At 48.1% G+C, this 25262-nt stretch overlaps 2 protein-coding genes across 3 annotated transcripts in view; both read left to right on the forward strand.

Moving 5' to 3' along the window:
• SLC35F4 (solute carrier family 35 member F4) overlaps positions 1-4726 on the forward strand; it is a gene marked incomplete at its 5' end in the record, with an annotated part of 138610 nt that extends 133884 nt beyond the window's left edge. For both annotated transcript variants that reach the window (XM_082058085.1, XM_082058086.1), the window contains 3 exons: positions 1642-1834; positions 3421-3510; positions 4331-4726. In XM_082058085.1, the coding sequence (XP_081914211.1) occupies positions 1642-1834; positions 3421-3510; positions 4331-4572 (525 nt within the window). In that variant the 3' untranslated portion in view covers positions 4573-4726. The remainder of the gene's footprint in view (positions 1-1641; positions 1835-3420; positions 3511-4330) is intronic.
• A 6336-nt stretch (positions 4727-11062) lies between these two features.
• Positions 11063-21096, forward strand: CCDC198 (coiled-coil domain containing 198; the record flags this gene model as incomplete). The annotated part of the gene is made up of 6 exons (XM_082058346.1): positions 11063-11240; positions 14247-14323; positions 18098-18184; positions 18855-18953; positions 19382-19547; positions 20852-21096. The coding sequence occupies 6 exons, from the start codon at positions 11063-11065 to the stop codon at positions 21094-21096; spliced, it is 852 nt and encodes a 283-aa protein (XP_081914472.1).
• Between the last annotated feature and the right edge of the window lie 4166 nt (positions 21097-25262).

The raw sequence follows: 25262 nt of genomic DNA on the forward strand, positions 1-25262 counted from the left end.
CGCTATAAAAGCAATGTTTTATTTTATTAATCCCTCCTGCATCATTCATACTGTGACCAGGCGATGTCACAATGTCAGGAAATCTACTATCAGGGTAATTAGTTGTCTGCTGCCAAACATTCGGCGTGACTTTTCTTGATGAGCCTGTAATGGAATCTCCATTAACTATGCTGCGAGTAGTTTAGGTTTGTGTTTTAATCGTTTCCCGCCACCACAGTTTATCGACACCGTTTCAAAGGGACTCGCCATATGCAGGAGGGAGGAGAGAGAATGCGGAGAGCGCCGCTGTCCCCGCGCAGGGACAGGCAGCCCGTCCGGCTCCGCACTGCAGCTCTCTTGCGTATTCTGTGCTCGTGCTGGTATCAGAGCCCCTGGTATCAGAGACACGTGAGGCTTTGCCAGCTGCTTGGAAGCTGTGGCTGCTCTGCAAGGAGAGGGATGAAAAGGGCAAGGATGTGTCCGAGTTAGAAACGGGTTGGGCTGAAGGTGGATGGATTTATTGTCAGCTCAAGGAGGGTGAAGTACATACCACCTGCAGTTCTGTGTCCCGTTCTGGAGCCCTCAGCACAGGACACACATGGACCTGCTGGAGAGGGGCCAGAGGAGCCACAGGAATGATGCGAGGCTGGAACAGCTCTGCTGGGAGGACAGGCTGAGAGAGTTGGGGTGTTCAGCTGGAGAAGAGAAGCTTCGGGGAGACCTTATTGCAGCCTTTCTGTACTTAAAAGGGGCCGATATGAAAGATGGGGACAGACTTTTTAGCAGGGTCTGTTGCAATAGGACAAGGGGTGATGGTTTTAAACCAAAGGAGGGAGATTCAGGCTGGACATGAGGAAGAAATTGTTGTCCCTGAGGGTGGTGAGAGCCTGGCCCAGGTTGGCCAGAGAGGTGGTGGCTGAACCATCCCTGGAGACATCCCAGGCCAGGCTGGACGGGGCTCTGAGCAACCTGAGCTGGTGAAGATGTCCCTGCTCATGGCAGGGGGGGCACTGGGGGAGCGGGGAAGGTCCCTTCAACCCAAACTGTTCTATGGTTCTGTGATTAAGTGTGTGTAAAGAGGAGAAGGAGATTGGAGTTAGTTGTAGTGGGATGAGAAGCTGCCTCCCAGCTTTAGACTTTGATTGTCTCGCTAATAAATTTGTTCTGACCCTTTACAAGTCACTCTGAGTACATAAATATAGGCTCATGTAGGACAAACCTTCCATGAGGCTCGTGCTGCCTGTGAACCTGAAGCGAGTTCTTCCAGGCTGGGCTTTGCTCTCACAGCTGGTTCATGCTGTGGAAGTCCCTGGAGTCCCCTCAAAACCCTGACAGTGTATGGATGGTGTAGTTCTTGGGTTCTTCCTTACGCTTGCTTCTCATGGCATTTTGTATTCAGTAGTATTTTGTATTCAGCAGTATTTTGTATACAGACTCGACCCCCTCCATGGTAATAACATGGTATCCCCCTCAGTGCTAAAAAGCAGAAAAGGGCAGAAATCAGTCCAAAATGCCCCTTGAAAAGCTTTTATCTAGGAAAGGGCCAGGTTGTGGTGTGATGTCCTGGTCAGGGCCGCTCTGTGACCCCCCTGTCCCCAAGGGAGTAGATAATTTTGCTTCCCATGGCATGCATGAGCTCTGAAACCCTCCTCTCCTTTGCAGGTTTTGTTCAAAATGTTTCTTGGAAGTGCAAACTTTGGGGAAGCTGCTCACTTTGTTTCCACTCTGGGCTTCTTCAATTTAATTTTCATCTCCGTTACCCCGATCATACTGTATTTTACAAAAGTGGAGTACTGGTCCCCCTTCTCTGCTGTGCCGTGGGGTTACCTGTGCGGAGTAGCCGGCCTCTGGTTAGGTAAGTGTTAAAAACCTTTTCACATTGTACTGCTCTTCTCTTCCCACCCAATACAAAATTAGCCTCGGGCACAAACAGTTCCCCCCCTTAGGGAGAGAGAAATCTGATCCCACTGCAAACAGGTGCTCCTTGAGAAATGGTTTGTGTTTTTCATAAGCAGCCTTCATACTAATATAAATAGCAGGGAATAAACACGAAGTAGTCATACTAATTGTCTGTTTTCCCATCTCTGCCTTCCTCCCATAATTTCATTGGGATTTCCCCGTCTCTGGCACAGCTTGGTTGCTGTAGCTCCAATTTCCAAGGGCTGCGCGTACCCAGCGGGTTCCTGGCACGTTCTGTGGGTCGTGTTTGCAGGACACGGGGACCCACAGCGCTGGGGCGCAATTCTGTGGGTGCTGCAGGGCGCTGGGCAGAGTTTGCACAGCTTTGCTATAGCGTGCAAAGGCTGATGCTGTTTCATTACCTGCAGATCTCTTTCACAGCCACAACTTGAGTCTTCTAGCCAGGCAGAATAGCTGTTGGATTCAGCCCAGGGGCATTTTAATTTCCAGATACAACAGCATCCTTTCCTTTAGTAAAGTCTCCATTATTGCATAATTGAAGAGGATTTTGTCTCCGCTGTGAGTCTATTAAATGGAAACAAAGAGGATGGCATTGCCAGGTACGTGGCCGAGGTGCTGAGAGCACCTTGAAACTGCTCTAGCTTGAGTTACAGCTGCTCTATGAGCACCTAAGGGACAAACGATAGGGATAATTTACCACCCAAGTATATAACCCCAGCCATGAGGGAACAATCCTGTGGAGCAGAGAAACCTGGGGGCTCACTAACTGGGTGTGAGAGCTGGAAGAACACCTTAGAAAATGGTACAAAAGGGAAGTTTTTGCAGTCTGCTTTCAAACTAAAGGAAAGTGGAGCTGGCTGGGTATGCTGTCACATTAAAAAATTAATTTATGGGTTGGATTTTTCTGTTTTTTAAGTGTTGAACATTTGTATTTCTGTCAGCTTTCACCTTGCCTTCAACATGGCAGCGTGACCGTGGTGTCACTCCAGTCTGCGTATTCTGCAGTTAACATCTTCATCAGCTAATTGTATTTAAGTGTCCTTTAGAGCTTGAGTTCCCTGCTGCTGTCACCTTTGCTGTGTGTTCTGGCTGGGGGAGCGTGAGGCCTTTCAACAGGGAAAGGTCCTGCTGAGACAAGGACAGAATGGCCTCAGCGCAAAGGAAAAACTGGGATCACCATCCTCCTCGTAGGAGGAGAAATGATGGTTTACGACAGCAAAACTAGGATGCTGGTATCTAATTAAAGCTTGGACAAACCTGTGAAATAGCAGTGTGATAACCTCGGTGTTACAGTTTATGAAAGGACCTACAGCCCTCATTCTTGCCCCAAGAAGAACTTCTCATTTCACATCTTATCTATAAAAAAAAAAAACGAAGAAAAGAAATCAGTCACTTGGACAAGTATGTTGTTGTTTCGTGCACACAGAGTATATATCATGCTCGTAGGGTCAAGGTGGAGGAGAAGAGTCTCACTCTGTTGCTTTTCCCCATAGTCATTTATTATTTTCTGGTTTTCCCCAGCTTTCAACATCCTGGTTAACGTTGGCGTGGTGCTGACCTACCCCATTCTGATCTCCATCGGCACGGTGCTCAGCGTCCCTGGAAACGCAGGTACAAGCGCCGTGGTGGTTGGTGGGAGGAGGACGAGCACATGGGCGTGCAGGCAGCAGAAACATTTGTTGTCTAAATGATGTAAATCTGTTGTCACGTATTTCAAAAGCAGTTCAGTGTCCGTCAGCTTCCACAGATGCTCCTGAGGATGGGTGGGTGTTTCAGTTGGTGAAAACAACCCAACCAGCAAAGCTGGTTGCTGCTGAGATGTGATGGTACCCATGGTGCAGGGTAGGAGTTTACTCCAGAGTCGTCTTAAATCACCCCATCTCTGCTCTTCCAGTCTCCTCCTCCACCCCGTTACCCTCACCACTCTATGTATGTGCGTCTGTTATTAGAGAAACATCTGGTTTTGGGGGGATGCAGGTCAGAGCTGTGCAACAGTCAGTACCTGTGAGAGGCTGCTGAAGGGCTCAGATGTGCTGGTGTTGCTGGTTGTAGAGTTGGACAGCTGGGCCTGGAGGCATCAACTCCAGCTTTCTGACCTTCATGCTGCTCTTTGCCCATCACTGGTCCATAGAACCCCGAGGAAACGTTATCCTGATGCAACCTGCTGGAGATAGTTAAGAGAGGTTGTGGAGTCTCCTTCTCTGAGACATTCAAACCCGCCTGGACACGACCCTGTGTGATCTGCTCTGGTCACCCTGCATTAGCAGGTGGGTTGGACTGGGTGATCTCCAGAGGTCCCTTCAACCCCAACCAGCCTGTGATTCTGTCACTCTGGAGGACTCAGAGTGTGACATGGAGATGTGCCAGCCTGGTCTGATGCTGTAGATCATCCCCTTGCAGTTCTCATGGCATTGTTGTTTCTCCTTCACAGCTGTCGACCTGTTGAAGCACAAAATGATCTTCAGCGTGGTGAGGTTGGGAGCCACCATCATCATTTGCATGGGGTTTCTGCTGATGCTGCTCCCCGAGGAATGGGATGAAATAACCCTGAGGTTCATCAACAGCTTGAAGGAGAAGAAAAGTGAGGATCACGTCGACGACATCACAGAGTCCAGCGTACACACGAGAAGCAGAAGTAGAGCTAATGGGACAGTGTCTATACCACTAGCTTAGGGCTGGTGGACTTCAACTGCACACAGATGTATATTCTGTGAATATAGCTTAAATTCCCTCACTACTTGTATGCTTAAAACCGACATTTACTCTGAACTGGAGCTGAACTGTAAGATAAGAGAAATACATCTATAATAAATGTTTACATTTATACACTTATCAAGGAACGGGTGTAAATAACTATAATAAAAAGTTTTGTAATAAAAAACATTTAGTCTTGTGTCTTACTGAACTGGTGGGTTTAAAATATGGATCACGTCTACATCATTTATCTCCTTTTGCTGCCATTCTCAAGGATAAAAATCTTGGATATTTCCAGCTAGATCTCAAAATTGAACATGTCGACTTACTTTCAATAAAGTGGCATTTCAGTGAGGTGGTAGTTTTGGAAAGCCATTTCAAACCTCTCTTGGCATTCGTCTCCAAAAGAAGCCGATGCTCACAGTGATGTTAGGAATTATTAGGAAATATTAGCAGAATACATATTCTGTGATGTGTGAAACCGTAATTTTTCATTACGTTATTGTGGAATATGTGATGAAAGGTATTTCACGTACAACCTGGACATGCACCAGTGCTGCAAACTCACCTCCTCTCTATTGAATATTGTGCTTGCAGCCAGTGGGAACCCATCGATGTCCTACCCAACACAACACCCAGGACGTTGGCTTAATGGACTGTAAGAGTTTAAGTCATGGGCAGCTCACGGTTGCAGAGATGAAGTGATTTCAAATTGGGTCCATCTTTTTTGCAACAACCTGTATTTTTGAGAGTTTTGAGGCAAAGAAATATTTTCCTTAACTTCCACTGCAGAAAAGGCTTTCAAAAGCCAAACCCAACCAACCAACCTACCCAGTTCCATACTCAACCCCTCACCGTGTAGTTTAGACTGGCTGTTCCCTCTCACAGCATTCCTGCCCACTGTTTGGGAGTTGGATTAGCAGCTAGTAGGGCTTTTTTAATGGTATTTATCTCAGCCCTTAGGGCTTAATACTGCTGCAAACAAAGCAATTTGTATAAATAATAACAAAAGCACCTTTTTGTATTTGGCTCCCTTCTATTTTATGGCTTTTATCTTCTAATAATTCTTGTCTAAAGTGTTCCTTGCAACCGGCAGAGCTAACAAAGTACTTGTGTATATTAAAAACAATAAAACCCACACAATCACGAACAAGAAACCAACCAGACAAAACCAACCAACCAACAAATGACACAAACTTGGGCTCTGTCATCTTATGACTGCAGAATAGGGCTGTAAAAACCAATTTACCAACCACTTGCACTCAATACAGACTTGTAAGGTTCCCGTACGCACACACGCCGTCTTTTAAAAGTCTCTTCTAGCTTTTGAGAAGATGGACTCAGCTCCCTGTGTGCTCCTTTCATTTATGTTGAACAGGAGATACTGGTGGGACAATACAGCTGAGAGCAAAGAGCACATGGCAGCTTGAGCAGCACCTCAAGTCCATTTTGGAGTTGGCATATTCATTTCCATTACTATGTAGTTTTGGAGGTGGGTTTTACTGGAATTTTAGCTCCTGCCAAACTGAACACATGAGAAAAACAAACACTCCCTTTCAGCATGCAGCGATGAGTACATTTTGGCTAGGAGCCTCATGGCAGCACCTTCAGGCCCAGGACTGGATCCTTCAAGGAGCCTCATTGAGTATTCAGTAGGGAAAAATCATGTGGAATCCCCATGTTTGAGTTGGTTTTCCCCTATTTGGGATGCTTCCCATCAGGGGCGCACCCTGCCATTCTACAGGCAGCAAGAACACGTAGCTCTGAGCCCAGCAGCCGCCATCCACCTCATCTCAGGCTTAACAGACAACACCTAACCCAGCCCAAGCCTTCTGCTAGGAGAGAGCATCCCCCATGGAATCACAGCATCTTTTAGGTTGGAAAAGGTCCTTAAAAGTATCACTTCCAACCATTAACCTGGCACTGCCAAGTCCACCTCTAACCCATGTCCCTGAGAACATCATCTCCATGTCTGTCCAACCCTCCAGGGATGGTGACTCCAGCACTGCCCTGGGCAGCCTGTTCCAATGTCCCACAGCCCTTTGGGGAAGAAATTGTTCCCAAGATATAACCTCAACCTTCCTTGGTGCAACTTGAGGCCGTTTCTTCTCATCCTATCACTTGCTACTTGGGAGAAGAGACCAACAACCCCCTGGCTCCAAGCTCCTTTCAGGCAGTTCAGAGATCAGAAGGTCTCTCCTCAGCTCCTGTTCTCCAGGCTGAAGAGGGAGGCAGTTGCTTTTCCTAGAGCACAACTCTGCCTTTCAGCCAGAGAAAACCCATTAAAACCAAGAAAAAAAAACAAGAAATCAGACAATAAATAGAGGCTGTTTTGCACAACCACATTGATTACCCATCAGAGGAATGAAAATGAATAATCGCACCTGTCAAGTCACTGATCAGTATGCAGTCACTTCTGGGTGTCTCTGATGAGCCCTTTGATCACCTCCAGCAAAACGTGAGGGTTTCGTATTGGTTGCACCATCTTGTTTGCCAGTTTTGAGCTGGTAGCCGTGTTATCAGATTCTCCTTCACACCAGGGCCCGGCTCTCTGGAAGGAAAACAAAACATGCTACGAATAACCCACCTCAAGCATCGCTGCCTGCACGTACACGCTCCAGAGCGCTCAGCGACCGGGCACCGCGGACAATGTTATCTCGGCACCACTGGAATCCTCAGCCCTGCCTGGGATAAGATGAACATCCCCTGTTAATACAAGCGACAAGCAGCAGATGGAGGAATGAGCCGTATTTCTTGACGTTACAGATGTCTAATACCAGGATCTATTAGTCGCACCGGTGTGCATCCCAGCCAGTGAAACAGCGCAGGATTATCTTCCTCTCTTCGCTGCGCTGTTTGTTCATGCTATCTCTAGCTAAACACGCTTCCAGCATAATAAACAACACCAACACTAGCACATTGTTATGGTTCTTTCTGCTTTACTGTCCAGAGATTTGCATTATTTCAGGAAAAAAAAAAAAAAAAAAAATCACTGCTGCCCACTTTGCATCTCCTCCCGTGCCTGTGTTTCTTGTAATTTAAAACTCATTTTTAAGGAGGAGTTTTAAGACAGAGGCAATCTGCTGGTGCAGCTGGATGTTGGACCGGTGCCCTGTGCTGAATCCTGCCCTTGGTTCCCCTTTGTTACCTGCACATGGAGCAAACTCTGCTCCTCCGTGGGAAAACACCCTGCCCCAAGTCACGGCACTGCCCTACCCTTGAGCTTTCCCCAATATCTTCCTTAAAATAAGGGCATCAGAGCACTTCGGGGTGAATGATTTCATTTTGACTACACTAAACTTGCTGGAAAATCCAATTCTGAGAAGATCGGTATCACTTACAGGTTCCAGCTGAATTTGGTGGAGGGTTTCAGGCAATAAATGAAGTGTGAGAAAGGAATAAAGAGCTTCTGTCTCTCCTGGGAGGGACAACATGATGTCCCTAATGGCAAAGAATGAGAACAAAGCTCCTTCCAGCCCCCTGTTTCTAAAGCACTTAGGAATCAAACCAAACCTTAAATACAGGTAAAAAAATCTGCAACCAAATAAACCCCCCAGTTAAAGAAAAGGATGAGTTTAACTACATCAGATCAGTGACAAAGCCAGCCTGAGCAGGCACACCTCAGCCCATCCTTCCCACGTCAGATGCTGGTGTTAAAGGCAGGTTTAAGCAAGGGGGTTAATGTGGGATGACTGCTTTCTGCTGAGCAGGGCGATATGATGCTGATAACCATGATCTCCACCACCACACGTGGACATGTCACCCAGCAAACCCAACACCCACCCAGCGCCCTGCACAGCTGCAGTGCACAGAGCCCAGGCAAAGGCACAGAAGGTTCATTTTAGCACAGCCATTGCAAGTGATAATATTTGGGAGCCTCTTCCAGTCCCATTGGACCCTTTTGGGAGTCAGTTCAACCCCAAGCTTGCTCTTGGTTTTCCCGCCAAACCTGCAGGAAGGGATATTTTTGCATCCTGCCTTCCTCCCTCACCCCAAACCCACATCACAGCTCTTGGCTGCTCCAGCGCTCCTCGATTTCCAGAGTAAAGGCATGTGAAAAATCAAAGCACAGCTCCGAGGTACACAGACGCCGAGTTTCTTAGGGACACTCAGAGATATTGGTCCTTCACTGATGCAGCATCAAGAATCACAGGATGGTTTGGGTTGAAGAGCCCTTCCCAGCTCCCCCAGTGCCCCCCCTGCCATGAGCAGGGACATCTTCACCAGCTCAGGTTGCTCAGAGCCCCGTCCAGCCTGGCCTGGGATGTCTCCAGGGATGGTTCAGCCACCACCTCTCTGGCCAACCTGGGCCAGGCTCTCACCACCCTCAGGGCAACAATTTCTTCCTCATGTCCAACCTGAATCTCCCTCCTTTAGTTTAAAACCATCACCCCTTGTACTGTTGCAACAAGCCCTGCTTAATAGTCTGTCCCCATCTTTCTTACCGGCCCCTTTTGAGTACAGAAAGTCCACAATGAGGTCTCCCGGAGCTTCTCTTCTCCAGCTGAACACCCCAACTCTCTCAGCCTGTCCTCATAGCAAAGGTGTCCCATCCCTCTGATCATTTTTGTGGCTCCTCTGGCCCCTCCCAGCAGGTCCTGGTCACACTAATGTCCTGGGGCACGTGTCCCCCAGAGCTGTACCACAGCAGGGGAGCGGTGACCTCCCAGGAGGACACTGCAACACCTTTAAATGCGAAGAGGAACATGTCTGCACCTAAAACTCCTCTGGATGAAGCACTTGGAGCAATATCAGCCTCAGGTACGTCTGTCCCTTTGCAATCCTCTTCCCTAAATCACTCTGCAATGGGCTGTGGTGCCATCCTACACGACAGGTGGGGAAACCCATGTGGCTTTGGAAAGAAACCCGGCCAAGAGAGGGGGTTTGGTGGCATGGGGAGCAGCGGGACCCTGTGGGGACTTCAGCAGGTCCAAGGCCACAGTGTGGCAGCCAGGTGAAACACCCAGATACATGGCAGGCTCTATCTTTAACAGCCATGTGGGTTTTCCACTACTCCGACACCACCAACATTGCATTCAATTCAGTTTTCCCAAGCTGCTTAACAGGGGTTACCTGTTCTCAGCAGGGGAGGGGAAAGAGAAACAAAAAAATTGGAAAAATAGACATTAAGCATTGAGAAACTCAGGATGCAAGACAGGGGTTGTTTTTATATTTTCATTTGAGAAGAAGAAGGAAAAAAAATACAGACAAAGCTACCCTGCTGCCTCAAACCCTATGTGACTTGTTGCAAAGCAAAGTCAAGAATGATGTTGGTGCTTTGCAGATGAAAACATGAACCTGTTGGGTTGCTCCAGGGAGGAACAGTTTCTACTGGGAGCTGCCACCCCTGGCCAGTGGTATTTTGCAGCTTGAAACCTCCTCATGTCTGTCAATGGGGAGTTGAGTGGTTCCATCTGTGGATCTGTTGGCCATGAGTGCTGGACTCTTGGCTCTACCATGACCCTCATGTCACACAACCCTCCTCCCAGCACCCCTCTCCCAAGATAAAAACCAGAAGAGGCCCCCATTGCTCCCAACCTCTACAGGATCACTCCAGGGGTCCCAATGGGATAAGCTGCTGCTAAATGAACCCCAGCTCTGATGCTTCTTTGGGCTCTCCTCACACACTCTATTTTTGCTGCTTTCCACATGTTTCACAGCTGAACCCACAGGTCCTCTGACCTCCTCTTGGAACCCTATTCCTGCCAAAAAAACCCACCCTGCAACAGTAATCTTTTTGCATAAATAACCCTCCCTACGTATTTTCCAATTGCTCTGCCTCGGAAATGAACGTCTGACTACAGCTCCAAGGAAACGGTGGCCTCTGAACCCCTTCATTCACCTTAGGAGCAACGGAGAAGTGCAGATCTTTCCCTTATGCACCAATCCTGCTGTGTTTGGCACAAGTCCTGCAGCAGCTCCAGAACTGCAGGATATGACACACTTCGGCTGATGTTTTCAGATGGGTTGGAGCAAGGGTGGAGGATGCTCCCCAGCCAGCCCCTGTCCTCATGCTATTCTCCCATGCAGGGTGAGACACACTTTAACCCTTTTGGCCCTCCAAGGATTTAATTTCCTTCCAAAAACTGAAAATTTAGCAAAAGAGCTGCTTGTAGGAATACCTCCAGGTCAGCCTATGGCCAGCTGAGGTGGTGCCCCTGGTTGAAAAGTCACTTGTTGGTAAAAAACAAAGCTTCCCCAGGGCTTGGTGCTGACTACCCGAGCTGCTTTCCACTTTGCCATCAGCGGCAGCCGCCTCTCCTCCCTGTGGGGGAATGGCTGGAGTCGGGTCAATGTTTAACCAAGCTGGGAACAACATGCGGGCACGTCCGTGGGAATCAGCCCTGGCCTTGGCAGCCAGCACAGAGCTCCCCAGGAGCCACAATCGCTCGCAAAGATCCCTCCGTGTTCAGGGAGGACGGTGCACAAGGGGTTTCTCATTCTCCTTTCAAAGCCACCGCTCTGCAAAATGGGCCTGAGCTCTTCCAAGGCGCATCCCAAGGTGACCAAGGTGGCACCGATGCACACCGGGGAGGACCTGCCTGCTCTCGTCACCCCATGCCAGCTCCTCAGGGTGCCGGGACAGCCCAGCAAGCGTCACGAACTGCCACCTCTCCGGGAGACCTGGTACGGGAGATCCTCTGCAGGTAGGGGGGTTGTCACCAAACTGTTGTGAAGCAGAGGACAGGGGCATTGGCTGGAGCTGCAGCGTGGGGTGGGTGTAGGTACATGGACACACCATCCTACGTGAGTAGCTTTTTGCCATTTCCAGGACATTTTAGCTTTGGGAAGACTATTATTTTCCCCCATCGTGGCCTGTTTTATGATCACCAGATCCCAGGCTCCTCGCTCCCATCAGTCACCCCCCAGGAACAGCCCCACTCTCCTACATTGACACCACTCTGTGTTCAAGCAAATCCTTGTACAGCAACCCCATAACTCTCGGTTGTACACCCATCCTGCTCACCTGCTGCCACTGGGCATATCACTGTCATTAGCTTAATTAGCATTAAATTCTGCGTAATGCGCTCAGCAGGTAAAACTCAGCATTAAAATGAATTACACCCGTGTCTCGCACAGGGCTAATTTCATAACTTAAGAGGGAGAGCAAGGCGAATAGCACAACTGCGTGTGTGTGCCTACAAGTGGCATCGTGCAGCCTCTCCCCCAGCCTTTCACAGCAGGGCTTAAACTCCATCAACACACCAAACCTTCCCAGAGGCGAGGAAGGAGGTTTGCGCCCATCCAAATCAAGGGGCTGGATGGTGTACTTCTATAGAAAAAAATAACCCCCCTCAATAAATGTATTTTTCTACTACTTTTCATTTCCAGAATTAAAAAGAGTACTTGAGTGATGTATTAGCTTGAGCTGCTGACTAACTAAGCAAAGCCTTCAAGAGAATAGCTTTTATTTGGTTTAGGAGGGTTCATCTTGGCTTGTGTTAAATCCCACTTCTTCCAGTGGGAAAATCTGCAGATACTGACGTGCAAAGGTGAAAAATAAAAGTGATGAGAATGCCTTGAGCTGTGGCTTTGAGCTGGCAGCATGGAATGGGGGGACGATGGGCCCTCTTTGGTGGCATCACCAGCTGTGCCAGGGACCATCCCTGCCCAGGACTGAGGGGGTTTGGGGACAGCGAGCACTTGGCTCCCAGTTCTGTGTCTGTACAGGATAAGGGTGAATCTCCTGCAAGACACACATGGATAGGATGAGAGGGAATAATTTTAAAAATACCCAAACATGGACAAAACAAACCAGCAAACCTCGTAAGGGAGAAATAACTTCCCCAAAGCCATATTCTCCCGCCAGAAAAAGCATCTCCCGAGCCCCAGCCCCTTTGCTGTGCCTTGTCATAGAATCAAAGCTCCCCCAGTGCCCCCCTGCCATGAGCAGGGACATCTTCACCAGCTCAGGGTGCTCAGAGCCCCGTCCAGCCTGGCCTGGGATGTCTCCAGGGATGGGGCATCCACCACCTCTCTGGCCAACCTGGGCCAGGCTCTCACCACCCTCAGGGACAACAATTTCTTCCTCATGTCCAGCCTGAATCTCCCTCCTTTGGTTTAAAACCATCACCCCTTGTCCTATTGCAACACGCCCTGCTTAATAGTTTGTCCCCATCTTTCTTCTCAATCCCTTTTGAGTACAGAAAGGCCACAATAAGGTCTCCCCAGATCTTCTCTTCTCCAGGCTGAACTCTCTCAGCCTGTCCTGACAGCAGAGCTGTTCCAACCCTCTGATCCATCCCACATTCCCAGCACCGTCAACCACCCCATCACCTTTCACTTCCCCCTTACAAATTCCTTACCCACTAATTTGTCTTGCAGATTGAGATGTGACAACTCCATAACCCCCTTTTGCTATCACAAGCTGCTATTTCCGCACATGTTCTGCGGCAGCTGGAGTTTGTCTCCAGAGGAACCTCCAGAGCTGGACATTAACACTCAGGCTCCCAGTCCTGCCTGTGCAGAGCAGCCGCAGCTCCGCTCAGCCGTTCATCATTGCCAGCGCTCAGCAGAGCCCAGCAATCGTTTATCCGGTGGAGTCACCACCTCCTCCCGTATCCCAACACCCTCCATCGCTTTCTTCTCCCAGAGCCCTTCCTTGGTGATCTCCCATGGGGCTCATTTAAAGTGACCACCGAGGTCCCCCATAAGGTGACTCCCAAATTATCATATTTCTTTTTAATATAACTGTCGAATTTGGCATCAAGATGTAACTCCTGCACTTTATCCCCAGCTCTCTTTCCCCGTGGCCACCTCGGGGCTCTCATCATGTGGGAGCAGGAGCTGCTCAGCAACACCTCACTCAACTCCATGTGTAAAATGGCATTTGAATGCACCAAGGCAGTTTTGGGGGGGACTAAATGGGATAGTGAAACTCTTTTTGTAAAAGAAATACTGCAGTAGTAAGTATTTATTTGTGCAAGAAAATGAAAAGGCAGCAACGTCCACTTGAGAGCACCATTGCAGAACAGGCCCGAGCCCAGATCACGTTCAGGCCTCAGTGAAAGCACGACTTTAATAATTAACAAGCAATCGCTGGTGTGTAGCACGTTATTTTGGGCTTATTTCCAAAGATGAGGGTCTGTGATCGTACCACTTGTCTTGCCGTAACCCACTAACTTCTGAGCTCACTGGCTGGCTGTAGCCCAACTCTGCCACAGTCCGTGAAAACAGAGGTATTTCTCAGTTCCACCAAAAAACAATGATGATAAAGTCTCAGGGAGCAAGAAAAGACCGAAATTGCTGCCTGTTCCCAACTTCAGAAGGCAGTGAGGAGGCAGTAAAGCTCACAGTTTTCTTGGCCAGCTGATAGTCACAGGAAGAAGGGGGCCCTTGGTCACACATGGGAGTCAGGGAGGCTACAGGAGACACGGAGGATGGTTATTGTCACATATAGGATGTATGAGGGGCTGTAGAGGTAAGTAGGAGAGGTACACAGCAGACACAGTTTTCAGAAACCACAGGTACATCCTTTCATTATTTCTGCAGCTAATAGAATAATTTATACCATGTGTTACATGGGTAAACCAAGAGAGATGTTAGTAGGACATGCCAATCAAAAAATAGGGCAGAAAACTATTGGTGAGTATAGCCTAGCAGCCAATAATCACCCAAAAGTAACTTCACCCATTTCTTCTCTGATTTTTAAGGGCCCCTTTCTTTCAACACGGTGCCGGAAAAGGAAGAAACCAGCATCATTAAACAGCACCCACCCCGAAGACCTCAAGTAAGGCGAGTTTGAAAAGCTCTCTGTGTTGCTCTGATTGACCCAATGACATTGGAGATGTGGGCATGTGTCACAGCACCACAATGGGGGAAACAAAGAATCTACTACAATGCAAGTAGAAGGTCCTACCTTTAGATGACCATCTCTAGTTGAGTTCTGTTTTATTTATTTTAGGTTTCAATAATTTCTATACATGCTCTGTACCTACACGTACCTTCACCTTCTCCCCTCAACAGCACTATATACTTGTGTACACACACATCTGTATATCTAGATATTAAAAAAAGCCTCCCCCAACAAACATAAACCACCCTTGTTCACTCCTCCATGACTTTCCTTTGTCCTTCCGGCACTTCCCACATTCCATCCACTCCAAGCTCTGAAACCCATAACACTGCTTGTCCTGGCAATCGGGATTTTCCCCACACAAGAGCTACCACAACATAATTAAAGCTCAAAAATGTATTTATATCCATATAATCTACTGCAAAGAAGGAAAGGAAACATCACTAGTGCACCATGCTCCTCAAGGGGTAGAGCTGTCATTTCATTAAAAAAAAAACAACAGTGACAAGAAGCCCTCCACATCTTCTGTGCTGATATTTTTCTGCACCAATGCTTTTATACAATACAAAACCTGGGTGAGGCTCAGGCCATGATGTGCTCACAGGGTTAAGCTGGAGCTGCATTACCGTGGCTGTACAATTCTTGCGGTGAATCAGGTTATTTAAAACTCAAGCCCTTCATCTGCTCCACCTGCATTTTCATTGCTTCTCAACACCCTCCCAAATGAGCCAGGAACAGCATCCAACTTCCCATCTCTTACCTGCTCACTATTTAAGATGCAAAGCTGACGACGTTTGGCTAAGATGGACTCCTCCCTCCTTCTCCACGTGCCCACAGAGGCTCAGGGAGGGACACTGGGGACACCAGCACCACTCTGGATGCCCCAGAGCTGCAGCTCCCCCACTTTATTAATCAAATCTTTCTCCTCTGGCATCCCAGCCCAAGGCTTTCAGCTGTGTTTCTTCTCTGCTGCTCAGCCCAGATCTGTGGGCTCTAATACTGGGAGCAAACAATAAAACCAGACAGAGAAAGGGAAGAACTTTAGCAGACCCCTCAAGCATGGGTGAAGCAGAGCATCCTGCTCCAGGAAGTATTCAGCTGATGGAAATACTTCTCCCGTTGCCCTATACCCTCATTTAGGCAGGACTTTTAATTAGCAATTAAGGCCCTGCTGCTGAGACCCTCCAAGAGAGCCCAGCTGCATGGGGCATATTAGCAGCCTAATCAGGCAGATGGAGGGAGTCCTTAGCGGTGGTTGGGGTCAAACAGAAGAAAACACACTTCTTGGCTGTTTAGCCCATGAAAGAGATGTATTTGCCCTGATAGGCCATGGCCTTCTCTGCAGCATTCCTGTAGGTGATGGTTGTCCCAGCCCTGGGTTACACCAGGACCAACCTGTCCTTCAGCTGCCTGCGCTGGTCACGTTCCTTCCCAGCCACCTATATAACCCCTTGCCATTAAAACCCTTGGGTGAACATGTCACCTCCCTGTGCTGCTCTGAGACCCCCTGAGAGCATCTCCACTCTCCCAAAATTTGGTGACCAGCCCTCTGCACATGTCCCAGAGCAGCAAACCTGCTGAAGCAGAGCTGCTTGGCTCACACCTTCCTTGCTGTGATTAAGGTCTATTTAATACAACAAAGAACAGAAGAGACACCGGACAGGGTCAGATAAAACCCCAACACTCCAGGCTGTGGCTCTGGCCAAGACTGGTGGCTTCAGAGAGCACAGGCAGCCACCGACTGTTGAATAATGTGTCCTTGGATTTGGTGTGAGGATGCGGCAGCAGCACCTGGAATGAGCCCAGCTACACCCTGTGAACTGTCACGTGGAATCACAACCTCATTTTAAAATTTCCTGCCAGCACGTAATTTTTACTCATTGATCTTATTTCCATTACAGCTCTAATTATGTATTATTCAGACCTTGTTAACACTTATTGCAGGACAACAAAACTGTTAATCCTACTGCTGATTCTGCCATTGCTGTTAGGGAGCGTAAACGGCACCAGCAAAAACCCTTATCCCTGCGGGAATATTTTCAAAGACAGCAAAGCAGGATGATGTGGCCTTCCCAAGGACTTCTAAAGGATTTCAGTCAGGGAGTGTTTCCAGAGAAAAATCCCATGAGGTTCACAGAGACAAAAGAGTTGATTTTGCAGCCTGTGACACAACTTTAGCCAAAATCCTGAGACTTGGCCACCCCAGCAGGTGCAGTGAGATGAGGGGACGGATGCAGGAGTTTATCTGCCTTGGTGGCATGGAGGAGTGATGCACAGCCCGGACTGCAGCTTGTGGTGTCACATGCTGCCATCTAGTGCCATTTTTTAAGCTTCATATTCAGATTTGTGAGGAGTTTTTTAATGCTAAGAGACATGTGAACTTGGCATTCGGGACTGACAGGGATTTCTCCCTTTACATGATGCTGCTGCTGGCTTATTTTCTCCTGTGGTTTTGCATTGATTTACAAGAGGCTTACAAACTGTAGCTCAGGCTTTGGCAGTTCAGTGCAGCCAGAAGCATTGTCACCATTTAGAAGACACTCTAATTCATATTCAAGGGGTTCATGATGTCCCACATAAAGTGTAAGCCAGGTCTTGCTGATGACATCCTCGATGATGCCCCCTCTTTATTTTTGAGCTCCCATCCTAGAAGGGGACACTAGAGATATCAAACCATGGAATGGCCCACGATCAGCCAGTAGCGTGGCACGATTTAAGGAGACAACTTGCCTCCTTACAATAAAAATCTGTGCTTAGTCTGTATAGCTTAGTCTGTAAACAGTGTCTGCCCACTTCATAAGCCACCAGAAAAGGTACTTTGTACCATGCAGAGAAACGTCCTGCTCAGGCCAACACAGGGGGAAAGGCTGAGGGAGCTGGGGCTCTTGAGCCTGGAGGAGACTGAGGGGTGACCTTATTAATGTTTACAAATATGGAAAGGGTGAGTGTCAGGAGGATGGAGCCAGGCTCTTCTGGGTGACAACCAATGGTAGGACAAGGGGTAATGGGTTCAAATGGGAACACAAGAGGTTCCATTTAAATTTGAGAAGAAACTTCTTCTCAGTGAGGGTAATAGAACACTGAACCAGGCTGCCCAGGGGGGTTGTGGAGTCTCCTTCTGTGCAGACATTCCAACCCGCCTGGACACCTTCCTGTGTAACCTCATCTGCGCGTTCCTGCTCCATGGGGGGATTGCACTGGATGAGCTTTCCAGGTCCTTCCAACCCCTGACATTCTGGGATTCTGTGAGGCTGGATGGAGGGAATGGTGCTCTGGGTCTCATGTAACCAGGGTCTGCCCTCGGATGTCCTACTGGGAGACTTTATATTGAATTATGACACATCTCCATGATTCAGCTTTGACATGAAACACTTTGAGCTGGGGTTTCTCTTCACTCTGGCCTTGGCTGGAGCCTTGGAAGCTGTTGAGACTCAAAGACAAATACCTACAGGGATGAAACTAATTTCAGACGGGGGTTTTGCCACTTTGATTGCCATGCAGGGTATCCCGCCTGGTTTGTCCACTTCCAAAGCACCATAATTAAAATGTTCATCTCGCTGAGCATCTACTAGAGATGCCAATCTCCTTGCTGCAGCTCAAGCAGCCAGGCCAGAACTGGAGCTGGAAAAATGTCAAGCTAGTTTCATATCAGGTTTTGTGATTATGTGGAACAAGCAATGCTGAATATTATAAATATTGGACTTGTAGAGGCTTGAACCTGCCGGCCCTATGCAAGCAATCACTCCTGCAAAGCCCTGGAATCAGCGAGAAGTGGCTGCAAGCCCCCAAAAAAAGGTAAGGACATGGTTGAGCCCCATGAATGGGTCATTGCTGGCTGCAGACTGCTTTCCCTCACAATTCAGGCACCCCAAAAAGCAGCAGTTGGTGTTTTATGCCGCCTGCGCTCCCATCCCTGGCTGAAATAACTGGTGTGTGGGTGAAAGGATGCGAAATACAGGGAAAGATTCTGAATCTCCAGCATGACAGTTCCCTGCTGAGCCAGGACCTTATACATTTTTGAGGCTGAAGGTTTGAGGACCACTTTTTGAAATGGCCGAGTGACTTGAACACCCACCACTTGCAGTGAACAGGGAAAGAGCTGCAAGTGCGGTAAACACCCCCTGCAACCCCAAACGTGCAAAAGCCTTTTCCTCCCTTTGGACCACGAGATTATCTTGGACAAACAACTCAAAGCGGTAACGCCTTGGGGCTGGGGGCGGGGGCGGGAGGAACAGTTATACTTTGTTTTAATTAAAATTTTTCCCACCGTGCCCCAGAGCTATGAGATAAACTACAAGTGCACTAGAAGTCTGTGATAAATCGCTGCGAGCTGGCTGTGCAGGGAGATGCTTGCTGTCTGTATCCCTGGGGAAGCCAAGGGGGCAGGCACAGCTTTGGGAGCTGGGGGCTGTTTCTCTGTCAGAAAGCACAGGTATATTTATTTATGTTTATGAACACCCCGTAGGCTCTGGAGGAGAGGGGGCAAAGCCTGGGACACCCCCCTGGCAGGCGGCAGCACTTGCACAAGCTGCAGATGCTGGACTTGACCCGCAGGCACCGAGAGGTAACGCTGCTATGGGTTTGGGGAGAGGTTGGGGCTTCCCCTCTTGGATGGGGGTCTGTCCATCCCCAGGGTCTCTTCCATGGACCAGGGGGCTTAAAGCCTCTTACTAGGAAGGTCAAATGAAGCTTTTCTGGTAGTTCAGGCAAAGTCAAAGTGGTGAACCCCTCCAGGACCCCCACGATCGGTAATTACTTCTGATTTTTGCAACGCTTTGCTCTCATTAGGCCATGGCCCGTGGATAAACCAAAAATCTGCATACGGGTCATGTTCTGTCACGTATCCAGTTTGGCAAATACCATTTGCCCTGGTTAAACTACTTAACTGCATAATTATTTTCAGCCCTGGCCCCCCAATGCTGTGCCTTGTAGAACTGTTAAAACGTGTTTGCTCCTCCGCTGCTTGTGTTGATGACTTGTTTGCAAACCCAGGCAGAGCTGAAGCGAAATCTCCACAGGGAGGCAAAAATCAACAAACAAAAAATCAAGGAATTCAGCCCGGAGAAAGTCCTTGACAGTCTCCAGAGAGGCAGCAGCATTGAAAGCCGAGACCTCGTCCCTGCTGAGCTCAATCAGCGTTTTCATGGAGACGACCATGGTAAGTAGAATAATTTTCCAAGGAGATGTAAAACTCACCAGCCTCTTAAATGCCATCAGAGAAGTTTCCCAGTGGAAGCTGCTTCCACTGCTCCATCTCCTGCTGTGACATAGTAAAAATTCAAAAGACTGAAGGAGGGAAGCGGTGAGATGTGGCTGTAACGCAGGGATGCCGAGGGGCAGGGTGCAGGTCTCTGGGCTACTTGTTCGATATCATCCAAAGAGACCTGAGCAGATGTGAATTAAGACTGGAGAGAGTTGAGCAGAGGGCTCCAGAGATGCTGGAGCATCTTTGTGATGAGGAAAGACTGAGAGAGCTGGGGCTACTGAGCTGGAGAAGCTGAGAGGGATCTTATTTCTGCTGATCAATATCTCAGGGTGGGTGTCAGAGGATGGACCAGACTCTGTTCAGTGGTGCCCAACGCCAGGGTGAGGGGCAACGGGCACAGACTGAAACACAGGAGGGTCCATCTGAACATGAGGAGAAACCTGTTTGCTGGGAGGTGCCAGAGCCTGGCCCAGGCTGCCCAGAGCGGGTGTGGAGTCTCCTTCTCTGAGACATTCAAACCCCCTGGACCCACCTGTGTGATCTGCTCTGTGACCCTGCGTGAGCAGGGGGGGTGGACTGGGGGATCTCCAGAGGTCCCTTCAACCCAACCAGTCTGTGATCCTGTAAATCTGGAGGGCAACCTGCAGTGCTTTGGATGTGGCCGTGACTCTGATCGAAGCTTTGGGGCTCTGGTTGATGCAGGCTGGGGTGCAGCTGCGGGGTTTGAAGGTGCCAGGGCACACAAGGTGACCGCACTGTCCCCAGTGAAGGGGAAATCAAAGCGAATCTCAGCCGTAACTTTGTACTGACATCTCCAATGCATGAGCTCTGTTATGCTTTGCTTGCATGTGAGAACCTTTGGCACAGTCTGGAAACGTATCACTGAGGGTAAAAGTGCTTAAATCAGTGAAAAACTTGTCTGCCAGTGAACTCTTACCAAGAGAAAGGGTAACAGACATGGCTGCTCCTATTCCATGGCATTTCTTTGTCTCAGCTCTCTTCTGCCTGGTGATAAAACCATACTGCTTCTTACCAGACTCTATAATTTCACCAAATATAACCCTGAATATATTATACCTCACCCTGCCCTGCCCAGCCCTGATCATGGAGTCTGGTTTTGGAGGGCATCTCTCGGGATCTTCTTTACGTGCCTCCAGCTGCCCACAGCCATTTCCAGCTAAACCCTAGGGGACTGGGCATGCAAGCTTTGCAAAATTATGGACTTTATTTTGTTATTAGCATTTTTTTCCCCTAAGGAAACACATGGGATGGAAGACCGTCTGGCCAACATGGTGGGGCTGACCTCTCTCCAGGCAGGAGTGAGAAGGTTGACCTGTGGTTCTCCAGGGAGCCACGGACAAGGGATCTGTTCTGGGACACCTCCAGCACAGACTCCGAGGAGTGGGAAAGGGAAGAGAAGATTTACCACAAGCCTACGCTCGTGAGAACCAAGACAGAGAGAGTTTCTCTCTTCGATGACTTCTTTGATAAAGATCTCTAGTGGGACGGCGTGGGGTGAGAGGGACAAGCTGAAGAAACAAGCCCCAGCTCTGGTGGGGGCTGAAAAACCCCTGGTTGGGTTGACCAAGGGTGGAGACATGATGCTTGCGATAAATGGCATTTCATGCCCAGAGGAAAGGACAGCTGGAAATGAGGAGATCACTGATGTGGAGTGAATAATGACTGCTTGGGTTATATGGCTGCATCAAAATATGTGGGGAAAAAATAGCTTGGACCAAGCAACACTGAAGTGGGAATAGAGGAAGGAGGAGGAGGCTGGCAAAAAAATAAAACCAAGTAGAAGCTGGCAAATATTTTGGGTTAACCCCAGATATTAAGTTCCAACTACAATGAAATGTTTTGCCTGCCACTGGGTTACTCAGCCTTTCTGTTTAACTTGTTTTTAACCTTATATCCTTTTCTAAACCACAAAAAGCCAGCTCAAAATGCAAACGTGAATTAGTCATTTAGGAAACCTTTAAAATAAATATTTTGGCATTTCTAAAATTCCTTTTTGACTTTTTTTTTTTTTTTTAATTTAATCTCCTTTTCTGCCCCAGACACAGAAATACATGCACATTCTACAGTACTAACCTCCAGTTCTATGGATAATCTGAAACAGTTGGGTTTCATTCACTCACCTTCTCTGTCCAGGGTTCAGCACTGGAAGCTGAGCGATCTCCAGCATCCTCTGCAGACACATCCCCCGGTGGTGCTGGTCAAGGCTGCTGCATCCACGGAGCATTTGAACAAGTTGCCCTGTTGCACCCTGACATTTCCAAGTATATTGAAAAAGATGGTTATATGAAGCATACCAGAGCTATCAAAGAGATACTTGCAGTTTCCATCTCTTCTAAACCATATTTTTTCATACAGTTATCTACTTTTCCATATAAAATCATGTGTTACCTGAGAGAGAACTTCACCCAGCTCTCCTGCCTCTTATCTTGTTGTCTTTGTAGGTCTGTAAAGGCCACCGCAGTAAAGCTGCATCATCTTTGTGGAAAACAGTAAGTTATTCAAGCACATGTATGAAATAATTCCCTGACATTTCAGTTACTTATCTTATAGTTATTAAAATTTTCTTGTGACAAACTGGGTATGAGAGGTACCAGTGCTAGATAAGGGGGGGTGAGAGCCTGCCACCAGCTCTGGGAAAAGACTTGCCTGCATCATTTTTACCTCTGTTTGAAGAGCTGATGAAGGGCATTAAGCCTTCCTCATACCTTCTGCTTGTCTCCCTGGGTTGCTTTCCACTCAGTCACTCTAAAACCTACCAGTGGGTAGCACATCTTCAAATCACTCGTTGGCACAGGACTTGGACTCCGGGAGTAACAAATACAGTTATCATCACAGTGATTTTCATTTCCTTCAGCTGGAATCTTATCCTCTTATTTTTCATGTCAGGATATGCAAAAAGAAGTAGATCTGGAGCCAGTTCTTGATTATCAGGGCAGTGCAGGGCTTGAGTAGCTCAGGACAGGTGAAGCTTGTCCTGCATCACCCTGTGCTACCTCCCACGAAGATGTTTTGGATGTGTCTGTACTCCATCCTCAGCTTCCTGGATAACCTAGCCAAAAAAAAGGCTAGGAGACACATTTTTACGCATATTTGGGGGAATTAGACACCCGTGGCTGACTCAGCTTCAGTGGTATTTAGCTGTTTGTCTCTCCAAGGATTTATTGAAAATCCCAGGCAGAGCAAGAGGTGGAAATCACAGCCAAAGGTCCAAATGAAAGGTGGAGCCTCCAGCACAGCTGCCCAGCACTGAGCTTCTCTGTCCCGATTTCACCTCTCTCTCTCTTTTTGACGTCCCTGAATGTATAACCCATTACAGCATGTCTACGTGCTTCACGGAGAAAACGGCTCCTTGGAGAAAGCCCATAAGCCAAGAACACAAACCCCAACCAAGAGAAGGAAGAAGATGAGAACTTATTTTAACAAGAAAGGAGAATTGCTCATGGCTAATGGCTGTTGTCTGTTTGTTTCAAAAATGCCCCTGAGAATATTGCTGATAAATACAGTCATCATGCGGGAGCTGGAAACATCGTGAGAGCTTTGAATGTGATGTTGAGGGTATGCTGAAAAGGTCAATGATTTAATGGGCTGGAACAATTAATCTGGCACTTGTCTATACACCTGTCCTCTTAATGATGTGACACATCTCCCTTCTGTGTTCCCATCTGTCAACAATTAAGCTATAATTGGTGGAAATGCAATTTATCTCAGATAGAGCTGATTATTTTTCCAATAACCATGTTGCCAGCATTGGGGAAGAGTGCTGCCCACGGAGAAGAGTGTGCGGACCAGTCGATCCACATCCCAGACTGTGCAGAGAAGAGACTCTGAGCACTAATTTATCAATTTGCAGCGTGCAAAGTTTGCTCTTATGGATGCGATAAACTCAGCAAACCTTTCTACTCCTGGTGCTCCAAATTGATTGACTATGCTGCTCTTGATTTTATTAATTCATCACATCCTATAGAGAGGCAGACAGCAACTCATCCACATCTCATGTTTTCTAACATCCTTCCAGAGGCTGGAAATGAAAATGTTTTCGCTGTTACTAAAGGCGAAACTTAGACTTTTCTACAAACTACAGAAGACGGAAAACAAAAACAAAACCAAAACCCCACACCATGTATGCTGCAATTCAGCAAGGAAGGCTTCACAGACCTGTTTTTCTCTGAATAGCTCCCGATTCCAGATGCTCGATATTAGCTCATCAGTTGAAGGCTGAGTCATTACAGTCAACTATGGGGAGGATGAAACCTGCCACTCAATGTAACTCAGCACACGTGGCTTCAATCCAAGTCACGCACCACAGGAACCAGTGAAACCACAGAAATCCCCTTGTCCTGACCCCAGCGAGCATCCCTGGGAGGAGAAGCTGCATCCCGGCTGGCAGGATGGATGCGGGATGAGCTTTGAAGGGAATGAAGAGGAAATCTGAGCTGGGTTTGATTGGCGGTACAGAGCAAAGTGTAGTCAGAGGAGGAAGAGCCAAGAGGGGAGATTTCAGAGCAGGGAAGTAGAGTGGGATTTGTCTGGCCTGATTCTGGCAGTCAAAGGGCTGTGACACTGATATAAACCAGTCACCTACCCTCATCATTACTGAGAGCATGGGAGAAGGAGTAAGGGCTCATAGAATCACAGAACAATTTGGGTTGAAGGGCCCTTCCCAGCTCCCCCAGTGCCCCCCCTGCCATGAGCAGGGACATCTTCACCAGCTCAGGTTGCTCAGAGCCCCGTCCAGCCTGGCCTGGGATGTCTCCAGGGATGGTTCAGCCACCACCTCTCTGGCCAACCTGGGCCAGGCTCTCACCACCCTCAGGGACAACAATTTCTTCCTCATGTCCGGCCTGAATCTCCCTCCTTTAGTTTAAAACCATCACCCCTTGTCCTATTGCAACAGACCCTACTAAAAAAGCCTGTCCCCATCTTTCTTATATTTCCAGGGGTGACATTTCCCTATTTTTCCTGGGATGGAGTGAGTTCCTGCTGGCTAAAGCGGTGTTTCTGTATCTCACACCATCTTTGAGACAAGGCTGTACCCATCCTACAGGTTAAACACACCTCCCCATAGGAGCTCTGCTGAGGCTGCTCAGCCCAGATTCAGCACCTTCAGAGAATTCACATCATTTTTCACCAAAATGACCAAAAAAATGGAGGTTTTATGCAGATAATGATGTGGCTATGGATGTCAGCAAATGGCATAGCCCTGAAGAAAGGGGAGATGTAGGTCAGATAGACCCCTGCCCCAAAGCCCAAGGTCATTTGATCTTCCCAGAGGAATGGTAATAGGATGTTTTATTGGTATGAACACGGTCAGAGCAACCCAAGTTCCTCCAGCCCAGGATTAGCTGAACCAGTTTTGCTGAGACGTTAAAAAAGGATGATAATGCTCGGCCTGAAGCGGACAACTGAGGTGGGGAAAGTCAGCACTAGTGGGGAACATCTGGCAAAATCATCAGCAATTAAACACCCAACTTATAAGTGGAAATGCTGATGAACTTTACCCCTGTATTTTAAAAAAGCAGGAAGGTATTTCAGAGACCTTGCAGCTGTATAGGGTGGCTGTAATTTCTCTGCTCCTAAGCAGAAAAAAGCATTTACTTACACTTAGTAAAGAGAAGTGTTAGGTAAATAAAGTTGAACAAAGCCATG

Source organism: Streptopelia decaocto (assembly GCF_964273445.1).
Source record: "Streptopelia decaocto genome assembly, chromosome: 7".
NCBI lineage: Eukaryota > Metazoa > Chordata > Aves > Columbiformes > Columbidae > Streptopelia > Streptopelia decaocto.